We start from the raw sequence: 26,981 nt of genomic DNA on the forward strand, positions 1-26,981 counted from the left end.
TATGTAACCTGAACACATACCCCTGTCCGCCCATAGATACTCTATAGAAATAAACTTGATGATTCGGGGACCACAACCCCCTCTTGGGTATCCTCATGTACTATCACTCGATGTGATTGTCGATTTTAAACAATATTTCGAGTATTGGCAATACGCACTGAGGGACAATAATATCTGCAGTCTTAATGATAAGTTTTGAATTGTAAGCTGTTACGCACTTGTTCAAAGGTGCAATGGATATCGGGAAATCAGATAAATGTGGACAATTTTACACGCTATAGAGAACCATCCCAACCCAGATTGTATCTGCATCCCTTGTCCTAACACCGAAAAAAAAAAAAAATTGCGACCAAAAGGAGGAAGATATTATTTCACACCCGGAGAAAAGCTTCATGTATATTTCGGTTCTTTGGACGGAAAAAAAAAATTACCCATGCAAGCAATTCCAGTAAGGTACACCCGCCCCACAAACCGAGCACAAGATTTTATTTATTTTTACCCCGTTTTGATATCCCAGAAGAAAAGAAAAAGGATCACCGCTTACGCCTGTATCCGAAAATTAAGCCGTTAGCACTTCATTCCATTCACCAAAATCGAAATCTCCACCCCCAAAACCGTGTTCATCCTCCACCCGCATATTCCCCTTATTCTCCAAATATGATCCCATTTATTCCCCCTCCAAATTCCCCTCTTCCAAAAAAGTTCTCAGAGTTGACCCACCTTGATAGCGTACTTCCTCTTAGGGAAGTGCAGAGCCTTCTTGCTCTCCTTGACAGTCTTGAGTCTAGACTCGTGCTTGGTCAACCGCCTCCTGATAGCCCGGGTCTTCTTGGTGCGGAGGTCGAGAGGCAGGTATTTCTTGCCCTTGTAGAAGATGCGGAGCTGCTGGCGCTGAGTGGCGTTGATGACAGTCAGGACACGGGCGACAGACTTGCGGACATCGTGGCTGTAACCCATATATTAGTTGTTTATGTCCCCCCATGTTCTCCTTTCCTAGTCGAATATCAGAGCCGCTCGTTGAAGGGGGGTATGTACATCTTGGTGAGCTTGGAAGAAGCACCACTGGTAATTTTCTGGACACGGAGGTTGGAAAGCTCCAGCTTCAGCTCATCGAGCTGCTTCTGCAAGTCGGTCTTGGACTTCTTCCAGAGGGTTCCTGTCTTGACACCGGGCTAAATTGCAAGGGAAAAATAAAGTTCCATTAGTACTTTTTGTCCGTCCACCAAACTCCACCCTCCGAATTTGCAGAATTGATCCATCGAAATGACCATCGGGAAAAGGGAGAGAGGTTCGACGTACCATCTTGATTAGATTTTTCGGGTTCGTGGGGTCGGTGGTATTTTGGCGTCGGGATCTGTCGAGTCGTGAATTTGCGAATGTCGGCGTATCCTGCGTGTTGCTATGGTGGAGTGGAATTTGGTATTCCAGAATTTGTGGGCAGCAGTCTTGTGGCCTTGGCGATGCTGCGGGGGCTATTGCCCTTATCTTATCGCATTAACAACCACCCTTGGGGGACATCTTTCAAAAACCTACTTTCCACGCTCAATGGCCTAATAATCCACTTTTGACTATTTACAGTGAGTCTACGGTACGGTAAAAAGAGATGGACCTGATTCGCTATCGCTCATTGAAGGGAATTCAAAACCTAGTAACGCTAACCTTGGAGACTTAAGAGACTGAAATAGGATGTTTTTTGTCTTCTTGTTGAGACTTTAAAAAGGTTTTTGACGCCTTTAGCTATGCGTTCCTTCTTGGGCTTCCTCAATCGTTGAGATAAGATGTGACGAGTGATTTCCCATGATGGCCCTCGTCTCCGTGCTTAGGTCATTTGGTTATCGGATTTGAGCAAAAGCTCAACCCGAATTGAATTAATGCTTCTTACTCCTTATCAAAACTACCACCTGTGAGAAAACATCACTCTTTGGTTTCAGTTCGGCGGAAGGCACTCTAGATACGCCTAAAAAAAAACCACTCTATTGAAGCTACATAATAGATCGAACATGTAATCAAACCTTTTCAGCTTTATGATTATGATCAGATTGCTTCATGGCTTTCAGTATTGAATTTCCTAAATTATGTACGTTGTCAACTCTAGCTTATGGCAAACTATTATGACAGTAGATATATATTCCTCTTGCATCTACCCCCCCCCCCCCCTCTTTTCAAGGATATATATCAAATATATTTTTACCCACTACCTTTAACGATTTTATACGTGGAATTCTCGGTCGGGGTAGCTGCTCTTTGAAGGCGTGTTTGTGGGCTCGGCGATATGTTTTTAAGAGCATGAATTTGAGGATGCAATGTAGGCTGTTTATATGGAATAAGTGTTAACTGAATATGAGGTTTTGTTTTTGTTGCTAGTTCGTTTATTGTATGAATACATCTAATAAGCGGTAGCGCTAGATACATACATGTAGGCTTGTGCACTGACGTACTGCTACACGGGTTCACGTTGTCCGCCGAAGCCTTGGACACAATATTGTCCTACAAACGACAATTCATTTGGACCTTTTCAGCAAATACACCACAAACGATACATTAGTGGAGGGTCCATATGAGGTATATTTCTCCTCTGTGTTTACATCAGCGTACCAAAAATCTGTGTATGTTTTTTTAAGGATACCCTCAATCATGAAGGCAGATTGATATAATTAACTGCGTAATAACAGACCACTTGGCAATGTCAAATACCGATTTCTTTCTCCCAACTGTAATGGTAGGGCCCGGGGAGATGAATTATCATCATTCCTATCACTTACTCCCCCCACTATTACCTCCATAACACTCAAAATATTCAAGATCCTGGTTTTCACAATTCCAACATTCCTCACCGGGGCCATGTTCACAATCGACGAACGGGTTTTCATCATCTTCACCTCCGTAATCACCATAACACTCAAAATATTCAGGACCCTGGTGTTCACAGTTCCAACAGTCCTCACCAGGGCCATGTTCACAATCAACAAATGGGTCCTCGACATAATGGCCACTCTTCAGACATTCCTCATCGTATCCATAATCTAACTCATCCTCATTAAAGCCGTGATTTGTATATGTAGGCATCTGGCCCTTCATACCCTTGTGGTCACCGGAGTTCCTGTCGGTTTTTTGATCCACAGAGCCCCTAAATTCCCGATCAATCCCTTGATCCTCATGTTTTCCAAATGCTTCAACGCAACCCCGTCGGTCGTCGTTAATCCCACGACTACCAGATTTAATAAGATTTGAGTTGACCTGTCGCGTTTCACGGGCTTTCCGACATTCATAGTTCTCGGGACGGCATTGATTGTGATGTATAGGCCGCTTTTCATCGTTGGTATCACAGTAATTTGTGTGTTCACAATCCTCTAAGTCACTGGTCTTCTCATGGTGGGTTTGTATTTTTGCATTCGGGATGACATTCGCTGAAGAAAAAAACAGCTACTTGTCAACTTGATTCTTGAATTTTAAACGTTGTTTATGTCCTTACCTTTGTTAAACTTGATAGAAATCACCGGTAATCCATGACAATGTCGTAGATCTTTCACAATGCCGTAATCCGACTTGTTAAAATAGAGGGTAGACCCTTGAATGGCTGTATTTGAGGAGATAGTAGAACCTTTGCTGAACTCAACCTTAGAACAAGAATAATTGGCGACTGAGTCCGTGACTGAGTTTTTTTCTTTCGAGGACATTTTTGGTTATAGTATGTAGCTGATTCTTAAAGGTTCAAGTGCTTAACCACAGGTTTTAGTAAGATCAGACTGGAGTTAGCACCACGACTCCGGAAGCGTAGAAACACATGTCTTAACAAACTGTTGGGTGCGCTTGTCAACTCAGTTCAACTGATATCTGGCGCCAGGACTGACCTCATTGTTGGGAACTTTAAGATTATAGCTTGCTCATTCTGGAGACGTAGTCTATATTCCCCGGTGCAACTTGCTCTCAGCTGGCATTAGCCACGCACCAAGTACTCATCGGTTTACGGTACATGCAGCTCTTGACACTCATATCGGGTCCTTTTATTTCAAACGTGTACGGTGCAGAGCACATGTACTTTCTGACTTTTCCCAAATTATTTCGTGTTGGGTCTACTAGTACATGTAACCAAAACTTGCGCATTAAACATGTGATAGTACATGGTTCATATTCTCGCCCAGACACAGGTCGTCTGGGGCGTCCCGCACTCCTCGATTAGGTTGTTTTCACAAGCTTGGCCCCACGTTAAGCACCCCAGAATATCGAGTCTCAGTCAGAAATTCACAATAGGATGAAATGCGCTGGAATGATCATATAGTATCACTCGCCGTGGTGCCGGCACATGGTTTGCACATGTTCGACTGCAAGCAGACACTCACTTGCAGGGCATCGCTAACGCGAAGTGCTTGAAGAGTGGACCTTACATGCAGGTACATGTGAGTACCTATGAGAGTACCTACATGTAAATACATGTATTAACACTGAACCCTACCTTCGCTAACACATCCGAGCATATGGTAAATCTATAGAGAGACTCATGATCATATATTGTCACTCGGTTAAGATTTCCCCATACCAATGTATCGTTCTTACTCTTATTTATTCACTTTCGGCCCGCCTATCAACTTTTTCAAGTTTGATCACTTGTTGCGACGGATGTGGCACCAAGATTCTTCCGTGCTATGCGCTTACCTGAGCCATCTTAGCCTTCGTATTGCTCTAGCTTTTGAGGGCCTTACCTAGTGAATTAATCAATCAACTTCTGAAGCCTGCTCAAATAAAGTGCGGGTGTCTAACTGATAAGATATCGCTAAACCAGTGGCGTATCCCATCTGGGGTTGGTAAAGGATGATCAATTGGAATTTTCAAACTAATTGCAGGGTTTGTCGGTACCTTGTCTTTGCGCGGCCGTTATTTCCTTACGTCCGTAGGAGTGTTCATAGAAGGGTTTCGGGGAGCAGACTGCGGTGAGGGTGAGAAGGAAAGACATGTGAAAATTAGACGGCCACAAGCCCGATTGCAGTAGAGTACTATGTAGTTATTGAGGTATTTTTGTAGAGTTGAAGGGATTCCTTTGGGACACGCGCAGCGCGCATACTAGAGCATAATGCACTTTTTTATGGGAGTGACGACGCCCAGATTCAATTCCATCGTCTTACATGTTTCTCACTTTTGCCTTCTGGCGGGGTAGACAAGGCATCACCTGCTGATTAGTCCCGAAACACTCGCGTTGCAGGCTTTCCTTGGGCCCAGAAATTTGGGCAACTACATTATCATGCATGGATAGCTATCCCAGGAAAAAATATGCACTGCAAACTTAGCTAGATGGATGGAAAAATAGTCCAGAGGCATCTGTAGGTGAAGTACTTATAAGTACACAGCAGCTCCCACGTTGATGATTGACCTACTCGACCCCGCGACCTTCAGTCTAGCATAAATTCGAAAGATGGCCTCCACAGGTGTCAAGCAGGACGTCCCGTCAAATGTCTATAATCGTTCGGATGCTGAGAAACCACCAGTGGACTCGGTTTCTTTAAGTGGAGCCAGGATTTCTGCAGATGACGGCGAAGCGGGCTCGTTGCCTCCAAGCTACGACCATACTCACCGGAAACTGAAGCCCAGACACATTCAATTGATCGGTATTGGTGGCACAATCGGGACTGCACTCTATGTTAATATTGGAAGAGGGTTGATGCAGGGAGGACCTGCCAGTTTATTTATTGCTTTCTCATTATGGTATGATATTTAATCTCTTGAATTAACCTTAATGGATGAGAGCTCGAGAGAAATTATGGAATACTTAGTACCAAGAGCTCTGTTGCAGGAGGAAGTTGAAGTCTAGGCGTTGAGATACTCATATTTGTGCAAAAACTTAGGTGTACCGTCATTTTGGCAATCAACAATAGTATGGCAGAGATGGTGACCTACCTCCCCGTATCTTCACCATTCATCCGATTCGCAGGTCGTTACGTAGATGATGCTCTTGGATTTGCCGCTGGATACAACTTCTTTATCTTTGAAGCAGCTCTCGTACCTTTCGAAATCGTTGCCTGTAATGTTATTTTACATTACTGGACCGATAAGATTCATGTAGCCATTGTGATTGCTGTAATTATCGCATGCTATGCGTAAGTCATTATGTGTTATATCCCCACCTTGTTCATAACTAATGCTTTGTTTTAGACTTGTGAATCTGACTGCCGTAAAATGGTATGGGGAGAGTGAATTTTGGATGGCTCTGGGAAAGGTTATCTTGATCGTTAGCTTAATTTGCTTTACTTTTGTCACAATGTTAGGGGGGAACCCGCAAGGTGATAGGTATGGATTTAGATATTGGAAAGACCCGGTAACCATCCATCCATCTCCACCGCTCATACTCGCTAGTACAAGAGTTAATATTATATATCACAGGGCCCATTTGCAGAATCCACCAAAACAGGCGATGTCGGAAGGTTTATCGGGTTCATTGCGTGTCTTATTCAAGCTAGTTTTACTATTGCAGGACCAGACTATGTCAGCATGGCAGCTGGAGAGGCAGAAAACCCACGAAAGGCCTTACCACGGGCATTCAATGCCGTCTTTTACCGTCTCACTACATTTTTCGTTTTGGGATCTCTTTGCGTGGGAATTGTCGTTCCCTACAATGACCCAACAATGAAGGCCGCATTCTCTGAGGGACGGCCGGGTGCCGCTGCATCTCCTTATGTTGTTGCTATGGATAGGATGGGGATCCCATATCTGCCTCATATTGTGAATGCTTTGATTTTCACATCGGCGTTATCGGCTGGTAATTCGTACGTCTACTGTGCAAGCAGAAGTTTATATGGTCTTGGTTAGTCTCTTTAGATCTCTACTGAGACAAGCATCTAACAGCATATATGTCCATCTAGCTCTTGAAGGCAAAGCCCCGAAAATATTGGCAAAGTGCACCAAGGGCGGTATTCCCTTGTACTCGATCGCCGTAGTCCTTGCAATAGCCCTTCTTTCATTCCTCCAAGTCTCCAACAATGCAGCAGTGGTTTTGCAGTGGTTCATCAACCTGGTTTGTCTCCCGGCCGCTCCGCCTCCGCACTGTAAAAATTAATGTTTCTAAATCCTTCTTAGGTGACAGCCTCACAATTGATAAACTTCTCGGTGATCACCTTCACCTACATCAAGTTCAGGAAGGCTCTTGCCGCACAAGGAATCCCCCGGGACACCCTACCACACAAGGGTTTTTGGCAACCAGCTACGGCATGGTATGCCTTTACGGCCACGTCCATCATGTGCTTTGTCGGTGGCTACAGCGTCTTTGTACCCGGAAACTGGGATGTTCCTACATTCCTTTTCTCGTGAGTCTTCTCATGCATCCTGTTCCTACTGCCCCGAGAAAAAGAAAGGGAAAAGGGGGAAAGGCTAACTTCAAGGGACAAAATAGATACCTCATGATCTTTCTCTTCCCGGTCCTATTCGTCTCATGGAAGCTTATCCACAAAACCAAATGGCGAGCACCGGAAGAGGTTGATCTTTTCTCCGACAAGGCCGATATCGATGAATACGAACGCCAATTTGTTCCTGCTCCCCCTAGGTATGCCGTTATCCGCCCTTGATATTATCGTTGGAACCCTTCCTTTATACTGACTGACACAATACGTTCCACAGAAATACGTTTATGAAATACTGGGATAAAACATTCTCTTGATATATGGGGGGCGTTTATATAATGACGGTGTTTGATTATTATCTCTTTATTTAGGTTTTGATCGACGGAGTTTTTTCGCCGGATGAGATTGATTCGGACTCAGTCTATAAAAGTATTTCGTTCCTATGGGTATACGTAACATATCTATTTGTTTCAAAGAATTTTTTTTTTTTTTGTAAATACTATAGATAATTATCCCTTCGGCTGTCGATTGCTGCCCCCCCCCCCCCCCCCTATAATAGAGAAATCAAATTTTGTATGTGAGATCTGTTATTTGATAAGGGAGATAACGAGATCTGCTAGTAAAGCCACACCAGATTTGCTTTTTCTTGGGGGGGCAGCATTTTGTCGACAGACGAAGGGATAGCTATGGTGCAAGAGGGAGTAGAGGGCGTCCCGTCAACCCTGTACACACCACTTCATTGGCTGGATCCGGGAAGCAAACATTGAGGAGCCTCACCTTTAACTCGACTTTATGGCTGTAAGGGCTACAATACTGAACTGGTGTGAACAGGGATGACAAGGTCGCCCCCCAAGGCCTCTCGCACCATACCCCAAGTACTCTCGCAGCCAGACCTACCCCACAAACAAGGAGGACAGTCAGAAGAGTGGTCGTGTAATCAGCATTTTAGATCTTAACCGACTTTTTTCTTCTTCTTTCCTTTTTCTAAATATTTGCGGCAGACTGCTACGACTACTAATTTCACGCAAAAAAGCGCCAAATCCACCTTTTTATGTCATGCAATATTAGTCACCCTCGGAAACGCTATGAATAGACGAGTAGGGTAGGGTACATGTACCTACATACAGTAGAGCACATACCCTGGAGGTGTAGTTGAACTCGCAATCTCAAAAAACCACTTCAACAATTGAAACCACGCTTTTAATACTCGACAACCCCAAGGAGTTCTCCATCCACACTCCTACAAACAACACAAGACTTTCCTTTTACCCCTCCTCGAACATAGAGTCGGCGATCACGTCTAGAGATGTAGCCCTCATTCCAAGTCCCCCAACTAGAACAAAACACCCCCCCCCCCCCCCCCGGGCCCCGGTGGGGGAAAGAGAAAGAAAAAGACGAACTCCACTATCAATTTTAGTTGCAGATTAACTACCAGATACCGCTCCACTCACTCACTCCCTACGCAGCCCCCCCCCCCCCACACTCTACGTACTCCGTCAATGATTTCATGCTCAGTGCCATGCGCATGCGCATCCACAGAAAAAAAAAAGAGGAAAAAAAAGAAAGAAAAAAAAGAATAACAATCTTTGTAACCCCAAAAAGGAAAATACAATAAAAGAAAAAAATCACACAGAAAAAACAAATTCTCGCATCATGTTTCATTTCAATCTAAGCCAGTCAGTCTTACATTAGCTACCATATTTTTTTTTTCCACATATACATGTATGTATGTCGACGCGCCGTCGCAGGGAAGTTGGGGGGGGGGGGGAGGGGGGTTGAAGTGAGGAGAATAATAACAAAGGGAGCCAGTTTTACAAACCTTTAGCCATACAGCCCCATTTCCTCCTCACTTTTTGCCCTTTTATGCATTGTCCTTTGCTTTTCTTCCCTAGAGCCTCCTATAGGGCTTTTTTTTTATATATAAAGAAAACGAAAGAAATGTCAATTTGTCGCAATCGTGCTCTATGACAAGAGGTCAGAGACATTCATTGGCATCTCGTCGATTTGTGTACCTGGCCACAGTGTTAGCGGTTAAAGTTATTGGGGAACTGGGGGGTAGGCCTACTGTAATAAAGTTCGATATCACGGAGGATCCTGACGTCCTCGCTGGTAACAAAGTTGATAGCAACACTACCATTCTGTTAGCAATTCCACTACCCAAACAACCCTAACCCGTAGAGAGGGGTGGCGGGGGGTGGGTGGGGAGCAACATACCCCTTGCGCCCAAATCTACCACTTCTACCAATCCTGTGAATGTAGTTCTCACGGTTATTCGGCAAGTCGTAATTGATGACCAGCGAGACCTGCTGGACATCGATACCTCTCGCCCAGACATCTGTCGAGATGAGCACCCTGCTGTTCCCGGTCCTAAAATCCTCCATGATACTATCGCGCTCCTTCTGCAGCATCTCGCCGTGCATGCTCGAGACCGTGAAGTTGGCCTCCCTCATCTTGTCCGCCAGCCAGTCGACCTTCTTCCTGGTGTTGCAGAAGATGACGGCCTGCGTGATGGTCAGGGTGTCGTACAGATCGCACAGAGTGTCGAACTTCCAGTCCTCCTTGTCGACGGCAATGAAGTACTGCTTCAGGCCGTCGAGCGTCAGCTCGTCACGCTTGACAAGGATGTGCACGGGGTCCGTCATGAATTTGCGTGTCATGTCGAGCACGTCGTACGGCAGGGTGGCCGACACGACGACGACCTGCGTGCTGGGCGGGAGGTAGCGGTAGACGTCGTAGATCTGCTCGCGGAAGCCCATGTTGAGGAGCTCGTCGGCCTCGTCGAGGACGAGCATCTTGATGTGGCGCGTGCGGAGGCTTTTGCGGCGGATCATGTCGGCGACGCGGCCGGGGGTGCCGGAGACGACGTGTGGGCCGCGCTCGAGCGCTTGGATGTCTAGGCCGATGCTGGTGCCGCCGATGCAGGCGTGGCATTGCACGTTCATGTAGTCGCCCAGAGCCATGATGACGGATTGGATCTGGGTTGCGAGTTCGCGGGTGGGGGAAAGAACGAGTGCTAGTTCCGATCAGTCAGTCAGTCAGTAGGGGAATGATGTTTATGCTACTGCCAAGAATGGGTGCGAACCTTGTGCCTCGAGCACGGCGGTGTCGATGACCTGGAGGATCGAAATGGAGAACGTAGCGGTTTTACCGGTACCGGATTGTGCCTGCGCGATCGTGTCACGACCTTTGCAGATCTGGACGATGGCACGCGATTGCACAGCGGAGGGGGATTCATAACCGTATGCATAGATTCCACGGAGAAGGGCCTCTGTGCAGCACCAATGTCAGTCAGTATGGGGGAAAGCACACGAGAAGGGAATCCGTACCCTTCAGTTGCATAGACTCGACTGGAGATCGGATATATAATATTAGTATTCATGAATTGGGTTGGGAGGTTGGAAAAGCAAGGTTCAGGGCCACATACAGGTAGGCGCGCTGTTTGAATTGTTAGCACAGGCAGGCAGGCAGGCAGGACACGCGCAGTGGCGAGCAGAGTAGAGCAGTAGGGTAGGTAGGGGGAATTTACACAGTGATCTCCGTAGAGGTCTTGAACTCGAGTTTGGCATCCTCCTTCCTGTTGATTCCAGCTTCGGCCATGGTTGCAATGATTGAACGGGATTGTATTGGTTGGTTTGTTGTAATAGTAGAAGTTGGCAGACTTCAAAGATTGCAAGGTCGGGTGTTGAATGAGGATTCGTGACAGAACGAGAAAGGCTGAAGTGTGAGAATCACGAGGCAGGCAGGGTAATCTTCTGGAAAGCTCCATTGCGCGCGAGCCCGAAATCTGATTTGCCAGAGCGAGGAGCCCTAACCCACATGGCAACCAGCACCCCATGAATTGAAGAGTAGAGGGAACGTTAGGGAGATACGAGGCTTTATTGAAGCTCGATGTTCAACCTCGCGAGGTGGATGGACCCCTAGTAGGCATAGATCATGTGACTACCCTCTTGGTGTGAAGGCTTAGGATTTTGTGAGAGTAAAATGGGTCACATGATCTATATTAAAATCAGCGTCGGTGTTCCGTGCCGAGAGTTACGCACATGCACGGCACCACTGGGTATAGCCTTGTTACATCCAGTTCCCCTCCCCCGCCATAGTGCTCTGTGTAGTACCTACATCTTCCTCTCCCGTGTGACTCCTCTATCGACGAATCCCCCCCCCCATCTACATCTCTCTCTCTCTGCTGCTATTCACCCAGTACACCTCCAACCAACGCAGTTACACCCAGCCCTCCCAAACCTCATCTTCTATCTCACTCGCCCCCCCTCTGCTATCACAGAGGTCCCTCACACACACAAGTACCTACAAATCAACTGCTACAATTACCCACAAGCTAGCTAGCAATCCAACAGCTCCAAAGCCATCACCAAACACCATGAACCCCTTCTACTCCACCCTCTCCACCCTCCGCGAGTATCTCTCCACCCCCTCCAACGCCTCCACATTCACAAAGACCGGCCAGGTCACCCCCGAAGAGTTCGTCGCCGCCGGCGACTACCTCGTCTACAAGTTCCCCACCTGGTCCTGGGCCCCAGCGGACGCAGCCAAACGTGTCACGCACCTGCCCGACGACAAGCAGTACCTCGTTCTGCGCAACGCGCCCTGCCACAGCCGTGTCGACGACAGCTTCTCGTCGTGGAATCCGGGCGAGGCAAAGGAGGGCGAGGACGAGTGGGAGGATAACGCACCACCACCCACGTTCGCGACCACCACGGATCCGAACGGCGAGGCGCCCGAGGCGGCGAAGGTAAAAACGGTGGATGAGGCTGGGGAGGAGGAAGAGGAGGACGAGGACGAGGACGATATCCCGGATGAGGAGGAGGATGATGATGAGGCGATCATCAGGGAGGCCCCAAAGGCGAGAACAGGAGGCAGAGGTGTTAAGGCGTGAGTACCCATCTATTTGTTTATGCCCCCCCCCCCTCCCGGTTAAGGAGGAGCTCCCTTGGAGCTGTATAGCCGAGGGAAAGAGCTCTAGATAGCTAGCTCTAGCTATCTGAGACATATTTACCCCCCACTTTCAAGCTATGATAGCTTAGCTAACCCCCCACCCCCCTCCTACAGACCTCTCCGCACGTACAACCTATACATCACCTACTCCGTCTACTACCGCGTCCCACGCTTCTACCTCTCCGGCTACGACGGCACCACCCGCATGCCCCTCAACCCCCCCACCGTCATGTTCGAGGACATCGCGCCCGACTACCGCGAGAAGACCGTGACGATCGAGGAGTTCCCGCCCATGGATGGTAGCGTGCAGATGGCGAGCGTGCATCCATGCCGCCACGCCGAGGTCATGAAGCGCATATTTGAGAGCATGGCCCGGAGACGCGAGCGCGAGGAGTGGGAGGAGGTGCCTGCGGCGGGCGAGGCCGAGGTGCAGGAGAGCGCTGATGATGGCGGCCTCAGGGTGGACCAGTACTTGGTGGTCTTTGTGAAGGTGATTGCGGGGGTTGTGCCGGGGGTTGAGTTGGATTATACGATGGGTATCTAGATGGAGTTTTTTTTTGTCTCGCATTTTCATCCTTTCTGCTTCTTCTTTCCTCTGTCTTTTTTTGTCTTGTTGGTTTGGTGTAGTCGGTGTATAACTGCTTTTCTCTGTGATGGAGACTCTTCTTCTTCTTCTTCTTTCTCTTCCCTTTCTGGGCTTCTCATGCATGGGGTTTCTTCATTGTTCCCTTTCTTTTTCTTTTTCCTCCCTCACTGTTCTTACTCTTATTACTACAGTTCTTGCTCGAGTCTATGTACTTCATATTGTGCTGCCCCCCTCCGCAAGGTGATCTCTGTCAGCTTGGGTTTCTCTACAACGCTTCTCATCATATAGCGAGGCTTTCTTCTCCGTTATAATTCATTTCTCCTACATCTCTCTCTCTGCGAATTCTTTCTTGCTGTACTGGTAGCTGTTGGACGTAGAAGATATATGATGTACTCTGTTCACACACGTACCCACCTAGATACATCCGAGTGAGCGGTAGAGATACAAATAAACCAGACAGAGCAGAGCAGAGCAGAGCACAAGGCCTTGCTTGACGCACACGAGATGTCTGCATGTGCACCTGTTACTTCCCTCGTGACATGCCATCACAGGGCAGGGCAGGGCAGGGCAGCGTTGCCGTGATCCCTCCATACTTGTACCCAAACCTCCCTCCGTAGAACAACCGCCCTGCCCCGCCAAACCGCTGCTGCAGGGCGAGAGATCAATTTACACAGCCAAACCCCTCCACACCAGCCCCTCCACACCCCACCAAACCCGCCCAAAATGTCATTACCACGCACCCTCCTCCTACGGCCCTACCACCACCCCCTTCGCCTTCGCCCTCGCCCTCTCCCTCTCCCTCTCCCCCTCCTCCTCCGCATCACCATCCAGCCGCCCGCACACCTTCTGCAGCGCCGCCACCTCGCAGCATCCCCGCCGCCTCCACCGCCAAGCAAGAAGCCGCAGCCGGACAATGAAGAAGAGCCCTTCACAGAGCTCGACTCGACCCTCACGGGCAAAGAGAAAGAGAAAGAGCCCCCGCGCCTCGCCCGCCCCATCGGGCTCGACCACCCGCCGCGCCCGGACGAGAACACGGGCATCGACACGCGCACGTGGGCCGAGCGCCGCGACGACTTTCGGAATTGGGATAAGCATTTGGAGAGGCGGGCTAAGATGTTCTCTTCCTCCCCCCTCCCCTCTGCCCCCCCTCCCTCTTCCCTTCCTCCCCTCCCGCCTTCCCCCAACGCAAATAGCTGACAGGGCACAGGACAAAACAGATCTTCAAGCCCTACTTCCGCGACTTCTCGCGCCTCTCCGCAACCCACAAGGGCAAGTCGTTCATCGCCCCGCCCCTGCTCTTCCGCGCCGACAAGGCCCTCTTCTTCCCCAACCTCGTCGGGCGCACGCTGCAGCACCCCACCGACCCGCTACAGAGCACCACCGCCGCGCTGGAGGGGAAGGTCAGTGTCGTCAGCGTCTTCAGCAGCGCGTGGGCCGAGGCGCAGGTACGCACTTTCACCTCCAGCCTCGAAGAGGACGCCTGGGACAAGGAGGAGGAAGGGGGGTGTGTGCAGAGGGTTGACATAAACGTCGAGACGAACCCGCTCAAGGCGTGGCTGGTGCGGGTGTTTGTGCCGCGGATCCGCGCGGGCGTGGAGGAGCGGGGATGGGGGAGGTATTTTTTGGTGCAGAGGGGGCTGGAGGAGGAGGTGCGGGAGAGGATGGCGTATGTTAATGAGAAGGTCGGGTATGTGTATCTTGTGGACTGGGACTGTCGGATCCGGTGGGCGGGGTCGGGGCGGGCGGGGGAGGAGGAGAAGGCGGCGCTGCGGAGGGGGGTGGTGAAGTTGAGGGAGGACTGGAGGAGGTTGGAGGGGGAGAGGGAGGAGAGGAGGGTGGCGAGGGTGGAGGGGGAGAGGGTGGAGGGGGAGAGGAGGAGGGTGGCGGAGGAGATGGATGAGATTTGAAGGGGAAATGGGTGGAGTAAAATGAACGTGTGCTGTAGATAATTAGTGGCTTTTTAGACGTAAATATCACATAAGGTTTCCGCTCATATTCTGCGATATCCAGAGCACACATACATGTATGGCCTAGTAAGGGCACATAAGTCCCATACCTGACATCCGGCCGGACGCCGAGATTCTGAGCTACTTAATCAGACGAGTGAGTTTTGGTGATGAGGCATCTCATCTTATCATTTCCACTTGATCTACCCTATCTGGCTGGCGCTGAAAGACCATTGACACCCCCGATACGGCAACATAGCAAAAGCAATGATCGTATTAGAGGCTTTGCAACTTTCACCATTACCCCTCGGCGTGCAATTTCTGCATGGGATAAAATATGATAATAAAAGCTGCAATGAACTAAAGTCCCTTATCAGATCTAGGTCTTTATAGACCATGATCTTTGGTGGAATGCAACACATCTGCAAGTGATTAGGATATCGATTTCCTACGGACGGCTCCAAGGTCATGTACACAGTAGCAAAAAAAAACAATAGTAATGGTAAGAGTAAACAAGCGCCAGTGCGAGAAAAAAAGACACCCAGACAGAAGGAATAAGAGGAAGAGAAAGGAAAAAAAAAACACCTGCAAGGCAGAAACTCAACGCAGATTCAAACACACACAAAGTCCCTAACTAACGGGGCGGGAAGACTACACAATCCACTCCAATCCAACGCAAAGCTTGCACGCACCCCACAGAAACAAAAAAACCGAAAGAGAAAAAAAAGTAAGAACACCCACCGCCAGCCAGCCCCATCCATCCAAACACCACCACCACACTACCGAAACCACAACACGCCCAAAAAGCAGACCGTAATCAGCGCCGCCAAAATAACACTATCCCTCTTCTTCCTCGTATTAATCTTTGCGACAATCGTATTAATCCCCGGCACCTTACTCGCACTGCTCGCAATGCGCCGGTTGATATTCTGCAGCATCTGGCGCTGGCCCATAAAGTCCTCATTGACGGCATACGCCTGGCTGAGCACGCCGTCGGCGACGCTGTGGCTGCGGTCGATGCGCTCGCGCTCGTCGAGCATGTAGTCGGCCTCGGAGCGGCCCTCCTCGATGCGGCTGGCGGAGCGGAAGGCCGAGATGTCGTCGCGCACGGTCGAGAGGAGGTTTGTGCGGCTGCGCGCCTCGGCGATGGTGCTGCGCAGGCGGGCGTGTTCGCGGCGGTGGTCGGCGAGCGTGCTGCGGTGCAGCGAGAGGTTCTGGAGTTTGGTGGCGCTGGAGGTGAGGGCGGATTCGGAGTCGAGGAGGCGCGAGAGGGAGGCGACGGTGGTGTCGCGCTGTGGGTGGGAAGGGTTAGTGGGGTGTGGGTGCAGGGGAGGTAAGGTAGGAGGGGCATACCTTGGAGAGGATGTCCTGGAGCTTGCGCTCGGTTTGGAGCTCTTCTTCGGTGGGCTTTGCGGGTGGGGAGGAGGCGAAGGCGGAGTATGTGTGGAAGAGGCTCTCGGTCTGCGCGGGGGGAGGGGGGGGGGGGGTTTGTTAGCGGCGGGTCTTGCTCGGGGAGGTTCCTTCCTTCCTTCCTACGTACCTGTGACTCTAGGGAGCGGGCCTGCTGCCGGAGCTGGGCCCAGCTGCTTGCGGTGGGGACGGCCATATTGGTGCGAGAGAGAGAGAGAGAGAGAGAGAGCGTGTGGGTGAGTGAGTGAGTGGGTGAGTGAGTGAGGGGGAGATATGTCGGGAGGTGGGGAGATGGAGGTGAGAGCAGAGCAGAGCAGAGGTTCTAGTGGGTATCGTGAGGGTTGTTGGAGTTGACCTTGACCTTACCCGTTGCGCGGCCTGGAAATGGTGGGCTGCGTACCTGTGGCGGTGGCCTGTTGGGGAGCTCGGTGTGGCGGTGCGGTACGGCGGGCGGGTTAGGGTTGTTGGCTTATCGATAACGGGGCAGGGACAGATAGGAAGAGCTTGTATTAGGGCGAGAGGTCTTGTATAAAGGGCCTCGTGAAGGTTATAAGTCATTGATCACAAAGTGCATGAGCCATTCAATTGTGTGCTCCATCGACGATTGTTTCGCCATGATATGTTATTGTTTCTGGCGAGATAAAAACCCGAGTGATACACCATGACGCCTGATCCTCACCCCTTAGGAAATTCAGGTCACACTCTGATGAAGCCTGCCTACGTTTAAACCGAAGCAAGTATGGGAGACTCTTAGTTTGCTTATGTGGGTATCTCTAGAATTCATCTCCCTTCTCTAGTAATATAGATCCAGCCAGACGCATGCAGGATGAACGTCCCCATGGCCATTAAATTCAGGTCTGCCCGCGTGCACACACATATACATTACCCCCAGCTGCAGCTGTCAAATGCGCAAAAAGGGAATTTGGAATTATGGGGGGGGGGGGGGTCGCGATGGTCTAGTAGGAAGGGGTTCAGTCTAAAACTGCTCGTATACCACTCCTAGTAGAGGTCATTCAACATGGGGCCGTCATTCGAACCCCCCCGATATATCGCCAAAGAAGTGCCCATATTCGGAGGGCACGTAAGTCTTTTGTTGTCGAGAAAGACTGTGAATTTTTTTTAGAGGACCTTCTGGTGGTTTCGGCCACTCTCATGCCAATTGGGCCGGGGGGAGGAGGGTGGCATTTTGCTAGCAATTTGAAGAGTGACCGCATGTACAGAATCCAAATAATGCATTGGGTGATCGATCTGTGCAAACGAAACTAGCAAGAATCTTGAACGCAGAACCCCACGGGTTCATGCAGCGGGCTAGCTCTAGTTTGGTTTGAAAGCGTTATCACCATCTTTTGTGCGTATAACCACACGTTCACTCACCATCACTCGACCTTCTCTTCCACCACCACCATTACCACCATCAAAGAAAGAAAAAACAACTCACCAAAACCCCCCAACTCTAAACTAAACACAACCTCCTCCATCCCCAACCTCCATCCAAAACCCTAAACCCAAACCCAACACAACACAAAACCGATGGCACTCCTCAGCACCCTCTCTGCCGCCCTCCTCACCCTCCTCACCCTCCTCCTCCTCCCGCACCTCGCTACCCTCCTCCCGCCGGCCACCCTCCTCCCGCCGGCCACCCTCCTCCCCATCCTGCACACCGCCTGCATCCTCCTCACGGCCGCTATCATGCTCCTACTACTCCGCGCGCTCATCCGCGTCCCTATCGCCTTACAGCGCAACGTCAGCCGAGGGTGGGCGCTGGCGGCGGCGGCGGTGGGGGGGGGGTGGGCGCTGTTTGCGGTGATGGGGATGGAGTGGGATCTGTTTTTGGTGGTGGCGGCGCATTGGGGCGCGTTGGTGGCGACCGGGATGAGGCGGGAGGAGGTAGAGATGGTTGGGAGGAGGTGGGGGTTGTGTTTGGGGGTTCTGGGGGTTCTGGGGCTGCTGGAGGTTGTGGGGTTGGTGGGGCCGGGGCCGGGGTTGGTGGTTGTGTTTTAGGGGATTGGCGGGGGTTGGGTGGTAGAGGAGGGCGCCCGCTGGAAATGGGTTGGTGGGGAGAAAGAGAGAGAACAGTCGTAGAGGTGGTTGGTTCTGTTGTGTTTGTTGAGTATGTCTAACTAGCACGCATATATAGACTCTCAGTCTTTAGCAGTACTATATATAAAGGTGGTAATGATTATAGATAATTTGCTTTTCTGGAGCTCCTATGGTCGAGAATATGAAGTACAAACCCTATTTAGCCGATGATGGCCTTTTACAGAGTAGCGACTCTTTAATATTATGAATATCATTAGGTAGTCAATATATCTCCGATGTCAATGATCGTTAATTAGTGCCGGTGTTGGTGGGAGAAAGTTTTGCAAACCCATCTATCAGTTTATTTAAACCGACCAAAAGCCCACCGTGGCTGAGTGGTTCAATATATCACGGATGGAGGTGGCAGTATGCTGAACCAAAGCTGGGCACCACGGTTCGTCATCTCAGCCAGCAGCCAATCATAGTTTATCACTCGCAGACCTAGCATAGCGTGTGAGTGTGAGAGTTTGTGATCTTGAAATTTATATAGACTTTTTACCTACTTTGAGATTCTTTATCTTCCCCGCATTCTAAAACCCCCCCTTCAAACGTTCCAGATATATTGTTCTCCCTGACATTGTACCTTTCCCTACATAATGCATGCACCACACCCCATATTGAAACTGTCAAAGAGGGACGCCTCCTCCCCCTCCAGCTAGCCAATCACGCCTCACCTTCCCGATTGGCCGATCACGAGACCTATGATATCCTGCTATGATCTCATAAGGTGCTCCCCATCTCACAAGCCCTCCTCCGAGTTGCTTGATTACTCTTACTCGATCGGATTTTAAAAGCGACGCAAAAAAATATATATCATCGAAACACAACTGCGCGGCTACACAGCGACAATTAATTGCCCCGGACCCTCCGGCTAGAGTACATTGCCCCCACCACCACCGCCGCACTGCAAGTTGCTGCTCCCCACTGTGACACCGAGTGCAATTGTTGGGAAGAAGGGAAGAAAAAGAGGCGCCCAATTCTATCCCTCCTGGCTAACGGCAGACCCGGCCCTGCATCTAGCTCAGGCTTCTCAGCTATGAATTTTCTATATATAGCCCCCCGCACACAATAAAAAAAAAGGGCAGGGTTAGGGTCGGTCTCCACAATCCCGGCCCGCGTAGGCTGGGGACCGCTTCGCAACACGTACATTTTCACCCTTTGCTGTCTCGCTCGGATGCCCCTGAAGAAGGAAGAAGGAAGAAAGGACCTTTCAGAATCAGGTTTTCCTCATACATCATTTTTTTTTACCGAGCACCCATAACCCATAATAATACCAACAACCTCTCTCTCTCTTTCACCCCCCAAAACTAAAACACCAAAAAATTAAAAAAAAAGAGACACCGAACGAAACGAAAGAATATAACCACCCCACCTATTTATATTTAATATGTCTATCCAGGACCGCACCACAGAGTTCCACGCCCTGACAACGTCGGCGAGCAAGAAGCTGAGCAGGAACAATCCGAGCTCTGCGCATGCGCGGTTACTCAGCAACGGCAAGGGAGAGGAGAAACCACGGCGGCAGGGAGGAAGAGGGGAGTTTGCGAGGAGGGCCATGGATATTGGGAGGGCGATTACGGACACTATGGGGAAGTTGGAGAGGTTGGCGATGTGTATGTTTTCTTCTTCTTTCCCCCCACTCCCCCCCGTTGTTTCAATCATAATGTTTTTTCTGTTTTTTGAGGTGGTGATGACGACGCCGGAAAATAAACGAGCTGGCTATTACAGAATTGAAGAACGACCTTGACTGACACAAAAAAAACAGTGGCCAAACGCAAAGCCCTCTTCGACGATAAGCCCGTAGAGATCGCCGAGCTCACCTATGTCATCAAGCAAGACCTCTCGTCCATCAACGCCCAAATCTCCTCGCTGCAAGCCCTCACCCGCTCCAAGGCCACAACCGGCAAGTCCGAAGAAGGCGAGCACTCCAAGAACGTCGTCGTCATGCTGCAGGGCAAGCTCGCCGACGTCTCGGTCGGCTTCAAGGAGGTTCTCGAAGTGCGCACCAAGAACATCCAAGCCTCGCGCCACCGCACCGACCAGTTCGTCTCGAACGTGCGCTCCAACTCCGCAGACCGTAGGAACACCCCCCGAACCCCTGCTTCTGCCCCCCTCCCTTCCAGTAGTATGGGCTTCTCGTCTTCATCCGCTTATCATCATCCTGCCACAGCGAACAACATGCCGTCCTACCACTCACCGCTCTACGCCACGCCCTCGAGCACGCCGCGGCCGGCGACGCAGCCAGACCTGCTCTCCCTCGACCCCACGCCCGCCGCGGCGGCGTCGTCGGCGATGAATGCGCAGCAGCTGGCGCTCATGGAGGAGGGGTCCGCGGCGAATTCGTACATCTCGGCGAGGTCGGAGGCGATCGAGGCGATTGAGAAGACAATCACGGAGCTGGGCGGATATTTAGTCAGTTGGCGCAGATGGTGGGGGAGCAGAGTGAGATGATACAGAGGATCGATCATGAGACGGAGGATGTGGTGGCCAATGTGGAGGGGGGGCAGCGGGAGCTGCTGAAATACTGGGCGAGAGTTAGTAGTAATCGGTGGTTGGTGGTTAAGATGTTTGGAGGTAGGTTTCTTCTGTTTTTCTGTGCCGCGGGTCTGGGGTCTGGGTCTGGGGTTCGGGCTGGCTTGATCCCTCCCGCCCACCCGCCTCCACATTAATGGGTTTTTGATAATGATAGTTGCTGACACAAATACATATTTTTTTAGTTTTGATGATATTCTTCCTCTTATGGTCTTGATAAGTTAGGTCTTTCAAGCCCCAAAATGTTAATTTTTCTTGATTCATTTGTTTATTTTTATTCCCGGAGCATTTACCTCGACTTCGTATTAACCACAACTTCCTCATCTTCTTTTTTCTGGACTGTTTACATAAATTCTCTTTTTTTTACTCATCTTTTTTTTATCCACTTCACTTCACTTCATTCTTCTTTCTTCTTATTTGCGTTGACTAAAAACGATGCCGGCTTCTTCCTCTTCTTCTTTTTTTACTTCTTCTGATCTTTATTGCTTGTTTTAATATAAACCATTGTACTGGTTTTCCTGTTTCGGCGTTTTTTTCTAGAAAAAATTAACTAGGGTTTTCTTTGTGTTATTTTGTATGTCTATGTTCTGTCCTTCCTTTTTATGGTCATGTACTAAGGGATATGGTATGGTATGGTATGGTATGAGAATGTGGGTGTGGGTTGTTGCACGCAGCTGGCTCTGTACGTCTATCTGTCTGTCTCTCTGGCTTGGAATCTGTTATGCACGTGGGATTCGATGTGGTTAATGATTGGGGTGCGGGGTGCGGGGTGGGGCGGTGGGGCGGTGGGGCGGTGGGGCGGTGGGGCGGTGGGGAGTAACATAATTCTATCATAGTTATACTTATACTCATGTTCTTGTTTCCTTGCATGAGTAATGCTTCTGTTCGGGAGCATTATGTTGTAGTATTTACGTGTGTGGGTTGCAGAAAGAGCGGCCGCGGGCAGGGCAGGGTATGGTGGGGTTGGGCCAGCTGGTGTGTATAGATACTTACTGTTCGTCGTTTCGTTTTGGCCCTTGAGACGGTATATGGGTTGGTGGTTTGCGTCGACGGGAAGTGCTATATGAGGTTACAGGGAGCGAGTGCTATATGGTGTCTATCGGCCAGCCAGCTGCACGGTATCTTATATGTCCTACGAGAGGCAATGAACGGGGAAGCTCGTCGATGACCCACGGCCCCTTCACGTATGTGCAGCTTGGAATCAAGCTAGGTGTCCCGGCCCACGCTGGGGAAGTTGGTCTTTGAATCTCCTTACTATATAGCCCCCAAGAGCTGTGAGGGCGGTGGAGGAAGGTATTAGGGATTAGAATTGGGGTTAGAAGCAGCACTGGGTTAAGAATGGTGGGGTGGGCCTTGGGTCTTGGGTCTTCGTTTAGGGCTGCAGCTAGCTGGGTTCGAGTAGTATGAAGTTGAGATCTGTAACTAGTATAGTCTAGAGAGGAATATTCCTCCTCGGCTTAGCCCAATGGCCCCCAGTCAAGCTATATACATGATGATGATGATGGATGAGCTTGCATGGGGCAAGCTGAGAGTATTGCTTTGATGTTAGGTTCCGAGCTCATTGATGTGGTGTTGCTGTATTTGTATTTGTATTGTCGTGAGTCGTGGGCATGTACTAGCTGTGTAGAACATGTAAAGCCTGGTCAGTGGATATGCGTACATGTATGCAGACTGTCCAGAAATGAATAGTTCTTAAATCAATTGGCTGCAGCGGCCTATTGAGGGGCCTTGGTCAGTTGGTCGAACTACTGAATGAGCCTTGGCCAGAGCGCGTTTTTTTTTTCTTTTCTTTAATTCATTAATTGCATGCATGGCCAGAGCGCGTGAGTGCATACCCTGTTGGCGTAGGACTTGAATTTAGCTTGTCCCCGACATTTACAGGATTGTGAGAATGTAGCTGGCATATATTCACTCATGATTCAGGATCTTGGTTGGGTACATGATCATATGGAAATAGGGATCAGAGGGACCCTCAATTTTCGGTTGGATCATAGGATATCACTCGTGAAGAGATTGCGGTCCCTATTTCTAAATATTGGTCTTTTTTTTTTTTTTTTGTTTAATTCATTAATCTAAATATTGGTCGGTTTTTGTTAGTTTTAAAAAGGTTTCACCATATATTAAGACTTTGAAGGAGATTAATATGTTAACTCTTCAGCTGATTATTGCTGCAGCAAAAGCTTGCTATAAGGGTACGCGTACGCTCGGGGCCGGAATTTGGTACCTTTGTAGAGATTACCTTTGTATAACTTAAGGGTGCTAGTGTTAAAAGCTGGGAAAAATGGACCAAGAAATACTACCTTTATAAAGAGATTATATTTTTAGGTATCCTCATAGGTACCCCTATAGGGGATATTCGCTGTAACTCTATATATTACCAAAAGCAATATTCTGCAGGCATGCCGCGTGGGACGTACCGTTGTAGTCATTTCGAAACAGAATTTATCCTTATCCATTCCTCAGGTTCCAGACAGTGTGGCTTGTGTGGTTAGTTCTTGTGGCTCTCTGTGGTAGACGGTATTTCTAGCCACTGAGAAGTTCCTCCGGCCGCCAATTAATGAATTAAACAAAAAAAAAAAAGAAAATCCTCCGGCCGCCGAGAACCCGAGGCGAACTCTTTTCACTATTTTGGTCTATGTTAGATTTCGCGCTACACTTGGGATAAAGGGGGTGAAGGACTATATAGCCTGACTCGTTGCCTGTAGGCGCGTGTAAGCGCCAAGTTAAAGTATAATTCACAAGACTTTTGGGGGGGTTAGTCTATATCATATCGTTATATACATAGTAGTGATTCATTCATGATCACTAATCACAGCAGTGTTACTATCGTGACCGCACATACATATATAGTTATAATATCCTCAGTTTAGTCATATACAAACATGTCCCCACAGTAATATTTGATTGTACGTTCATCTAAGCCAATTAGGGCATCAGTGTAAAAGACCCCTATTTGTTCCTCGCGAGTGATATTTTGTGATGCAAATAAACCAAGGTGATCTCGTAATCCTTCCTACCCTTCACCACAACTCTTACAAAGCAGGGAACAAACCGAATCCTCTCACCAGTACATAATCCACTAGTTAAGGGACCCCGATTTGGTGTCTTAGATTCTAAGATCAACCTCGAGCTCCGGTACGATACACGTGTGCAATATTTTAAGGTCTGGTCAGTGCTACGATGCACCAATGGTTGGTATATATATGTGGTCAAGTCAAATTCATAGAGCGTGACCCTTCTCTTTCTGTGTTGTTTTACCCCGAGTATATAGAGGTCTAAGATTCATAATAGAGCTGTACATCTTATTTCAAGTTCATCTGAAGCTCTCTTTAATGATGACTATGCAGCCTCAAAAAGCCATACATGATCGATATCGCTGGTTGAAGTATAGCAGTTACCAACATCGCCACATCTCTGAGCCTCCTTTTTATATTGTTAAGAAGTACCCTACTACGTAGAGAACGACTATTACTGCTACCTGTAGTAACGAACTCTGCGGTTGTTTCGGGTCCTTGTTTCGCAGAGAATTCCAAAGAGAGTGAAAAATCCAGAAGGACAATGAATTCTGAACCAAGAATATGAGTTTTAGAGAGAGTATCTGTAATTATGATCATGCCAGTGCTATATTTGATGATTAGGGGTTGAAACCCAGAACACAGAAACACTAGCACCAGCTCGCTGTATAAATATGCCCACCGTTCAAAAAAAAAAAGGCCAAAAGTTTCACTAAGGAGTCTCCACCTGGGAGCTGAAGTAGCTACTTGTACATCTTTTGCCTACGTCTAGAGGGCCTAGGGCCGGGTTGAACGCTCGCAGCTCTTACAGAGTAACCCAACCCACGCTCACAGTTATTGCTTTGGTACTATTGCCTTCTTAGTTTACGCTAGCTTGATAATACTTCATATATGGGGAGTACCCGGAGCCAGAGCATGCTGTACACCAAAGTAGACATATATATGCCTAAACCGGCGGAATAGCCTAAGAGATATCGCCGGCTCAATACCACTGGCGATATGAGAAGTGATGGATACCGGTATACCCCGCTCCCTTAAAAACACTTTTTATCATCATGTCGGTCTTTTACTACCAATCCCACCTCACCGCTCTGCTTGTTCTGTTAATACGGTGCCGAGCACTACAGGTTCTCTGTTACAGGAAAACGAGGTGGTTTTCTGAGGAGTTGATAAAATATCTTCAACACAAGTTTGAAGTGTGTAGCTTCGAGCCAGAGATGTTCATGATGATTTAGGAGTTCGAGGAACTAGCTATAACACTTATTGTGTGATGTTGAACTCGTTCTATTTGAGACTAAAGCTCATGATCATAGCCTATGGCTGTCACCGTTACCATTGCTTTATGGCCCCCGCAGTAGACACGACTTTCAGTCAGTAACAGTAAAACTCCTACCTAACCAGGAGAGCCACAGCTTCGAAAGTGAATAGCATTACAGCAAGCCCAAGGTTATGGCTAACTATAAAATTGGCGGTATTCTAGTTACACGGTGGTTGCGGGGCAACGAGCCACTCTAAGGGCCATGAGGGAGTTCACTTACATGAAGTTACGTAGGCTGCTTAGCGCGGCCATGTATCACTTTGGAACCGTCGTTAGAAGAGCAGGACCGGCCATATATCGTGAGGCATATTCTCAACTCTAGGATTATGTTGCATCCTGAGATTCAAGGGTCCCGGGAATTCCCTGATCACGCTAGTCATGCATTCCACAGTTTTTCCGATGCTTGCATGTGTTTTTGGTAATTTCAGCTGGATTTGACAAGGTCTGTGATAAATTCACTTGTTACTGCAAACTCAGAATCCCATGACGCCGAACAGACCCCAAATCTTGTATTATTTGCACTTCCAAAATCGCCTTACTTTACTGCGTGCATTTGTATGGTGTCATTCCACGAAATCGCTGGTCACGCTACACTTGCTCTTGACAACACAAACCACTGAAAACTAAAGATTTAGTCGCTTGCGTAAGAACCTTTGACAGCGGTAAGCTGTTTTATGCCATTGAAAAGTTGAAGGATGGTTCTCCGAGACGGATATACCACTTAAGTTCAGTTTAGCCAAGGTACTCTTTTTTTTTTATGGGAATCTAAGCTTCCTTGGATCTACCATAGCCCCGCTGTGTTCAATATGCTCGTCCCCTATTGTTACGTATGTCCTTATCAATCAAATCACAAGCACTATTGCTTACGTATGTCTCCTCATAGTTGATGTCATTGATCGTCAAAAAGCCTTAAGTCCGGGCCGGATTTGGTATCTGAATAGTATGAGCCACAGATAGATGTATTGGAGATAGAGAGGGTTGACGGGGCTGTAGAGGTGCTCGGTCAGAAGTATAAAGACATGTATCATGATTGGTAAAAAAAGAAATTGGTTGTAACGTGGAAAATGATATGTATACTTCTGCTCTGCCAAGCGTTATATTTTTCATATTCCGGCGTGGGGGCTTGTGGAAGCAAGAGAAAACACCTCTCGCTGAAAATAAAGACTGATAAGAGGGTCTTACAAAAAACTTGCAGGCATGATTATTGAGGGAGTAGCCACAGTGCTGGGTTCGGTATTGTATCATTTGCCAATTTTCCCACCAATTAAGTAGATCTTTTGGTATACAATTGCTCCGATATTCCTGTAGGTTTTTATATTCAAGGAGTTCATGTTAATTCCTTGCCAAAATCAAAGTAAGTTGAGCCTATGAGAACTCTAAGGTAATAATATACTCGTGCGTCTTCGCCAAGGATTTTAACGTGACTGAGAGATCAAGGCATTTGACCAATTGAAACACCGAAATCCCTTTCTTCACAGAGTCAGGTGAAAATTCTTGGCGAGTATATTTGGGTTTCGCATTTTCCTAATGATGTTGAAGGATAAAATAATCCCTAGTATAAACATATAGTTCCTATATATTTGATTATATATTAGGATATAATTGCCATACTATAATAATGACCTTTATATTTTATATTTGATGAGCAATCTCGCCTTCTGACAAATTCTCCGATAGACCTGACTAATGGAAATGATTGAATCCTCAGGTTCACACTTGAGTAAATTTTTTTGCTTTTGATGTGCATGTGATTACACACAGTGTTTCTACTAGTAGAAATCCACTTACAAGTTAAGTAGATGACGTCTCCCCACGATGCAC

At 48.5% G+C, this 26,981-nt stretch overlaps 8 protein-coding genes across 8 annotated transcripts; 4 read left to right on the plus strand and 4 right to left on the minus strand.

The window, feature by feature from the left end:
• Positions 1-540: 540 nt before the first annotated feature.
• LAJ45_09608 (uncharacterized protein) lies at positions 541-1,302 on the minus strand (the record flags this gene model as incomplete). The annotated part of the gene is made up of 4 exons (XM_046119149.1): positions 541-546; positions 721-946; positions 1,036-1,172; positions 1,300-1,302. 4 exons carry the CDS (start codon positions 1,300-1,302, stop codon positions 541-543), a joined length of 372 nt encoding a protein of 123 aa, XP_045967719.1.
• Positions 1,303-2,754: 1,452 nt separating this feature from the next.
• Positions 2,755-3,677, minus strand: LAJ45_09609 (uncharacterized protein; the record flags this gene model as incomplete). The annotated part of the gene is made up of 2 exons (XM_046119150.1): positions 2,755-3,407; positions 3,473-3,677. 2 exons carry the CDS (start codon positions 3,675-3,677, stop codon positions 2,755-2,757), a joined length of 858 nt encoding a protein of 285 aa, XP_045967720.1.
• Positions 3,678-5,407: 1,730 nt separating this feature from the next.
• Positions 5,408-7,642, plus strand: LAJ45_09610 (uncharacterized protein; the record flags this gene model as incomplete). Its single annotated transcript, XM_046119151.1, has 8 exons — positions 5,408-5,697; positions 5,838-6,089; positions 6,145-6,307; positions 6,373-6,793; positions 6,852-7,003; positions 7,066-7,292; positions 7,379-7,528; positions 7,603-7,642. The coding sequence occupies 8 exons, from the start codon at positions 5,408-5,410 to the stop codon at positions 7,640-7,642; spliced, it is 1,695 nt and encodes a 564-aa protein (XP_045967721.1).
• Positions 7,643-9,287: 1,645 nt separating this feature from the next.
• Positions 9,288-10,922, minus strand: LAJ45_09611 (uncharacterized protein; the record flags this gene model as incomplete). The annotated part of the gene is made up of 7 exons (XM_046119152.1): positions 9,288-9,337; positions 9,391-9,455; positions 9,540-10,338; positions 10,408-10,593; positions 10,652-10,672; positions 10,750-10,760; positions 10,852-10,922. 7 exons carry the CDS (start codon positions 10,920-10,922, stop codon positions 9,288-9,290), a joined length of 1,203 nt encoding a protein of 400 aa, XP_045967722.1.
• A 778-nt stretch (positions 10,923-11,700) lies between these two features.
• Positions 11,701-12,819, plus strand: LAJ45_09612 (uncharacterized protein; the record flags this gene model as incomplete). The annotated part of the gene is made up of 2 exons (XM_046119153.1): positions 11,701-12,212; positions 12,390-12,819. 2 exons carry the CDS (start codon positions 11,701-11,703, stop codon positions 12,817-12,819), a joined length of 942 nt encoding a protein of 313 aa, XP_045967723.1.
• A 765-nt stretch (positions 12,820-13,584) lies between these two features.
• Positions 13,585-14,768, plus strand: LAJ45_09613 (uncharacterized protein; the record flags this gene model as incomplete). Its single annotated transcript, XM_046119154.1, has 2 exons — positions 13,585-13,976; positions 14,069-14,768. 2 exons carry the CDS (start codon positions 13,585-13,587, stop codon positions 14,766-14,768), a joined length of 1,092 nt encoding a protein of 363 aa, XP_045967724.1.
• An 818-nt stretch (positions 14,769-15,586) lies between these two features.
• LAJ45_09614 (uncharacterized protein) lies at positions 15,587-16,413 on the minus strand (the record flags this gene model as incomplete). Its single annotated transcript, XM_046119155.1, has 3 exons — positions 15,587-16,099; positions 16,161-16,268; positions 16,348-16,413. 3 exons carry the CDS (start codon positions 16,411-16,413, stop codon positions 15,587-15,589), a joined length of 687 nt encoding a protein of 228 aa, XP_045967725.1.
• Positions 16,414-19,683: 3,270 nt separating this feature from the next.
• On the plus strand, positions 19,684-21,045 carry LAJ45_09615 (uncharacterized protein; the record flags this gene model as incomplete). Its single annotated transcript, XM_046119156.1, has 5 exons — positions 19,684-19,909; positions 20,062-20,373; positions 20,467-20,708; positions 20,804-20,870; positions 21,014-21,045. The coding sequence occupies 5 exons, from the start codon at positions 19,684-19,686 to the stop codon at positions 21,043-21,045; spliced, it is 879 nt and encodes a 292-aa protein (XP_045967726.1).
• Positions 21,046-26,981: the final 5,936 nt, after the last annotated feature.

Source organism: Morchella importuna, assembly GCF_003444635.1.
Source record: "Morchella importuna strain M04M26 chromosome Unknown Morimp01GS037, whole genome shotgun sequence".
Lineage (NCBI taxonomy): Eukaryota > Fungi > Ascomycota > Pezizomycetes > Pezizales > Morchellaceae > Morchella > Morchella importuna.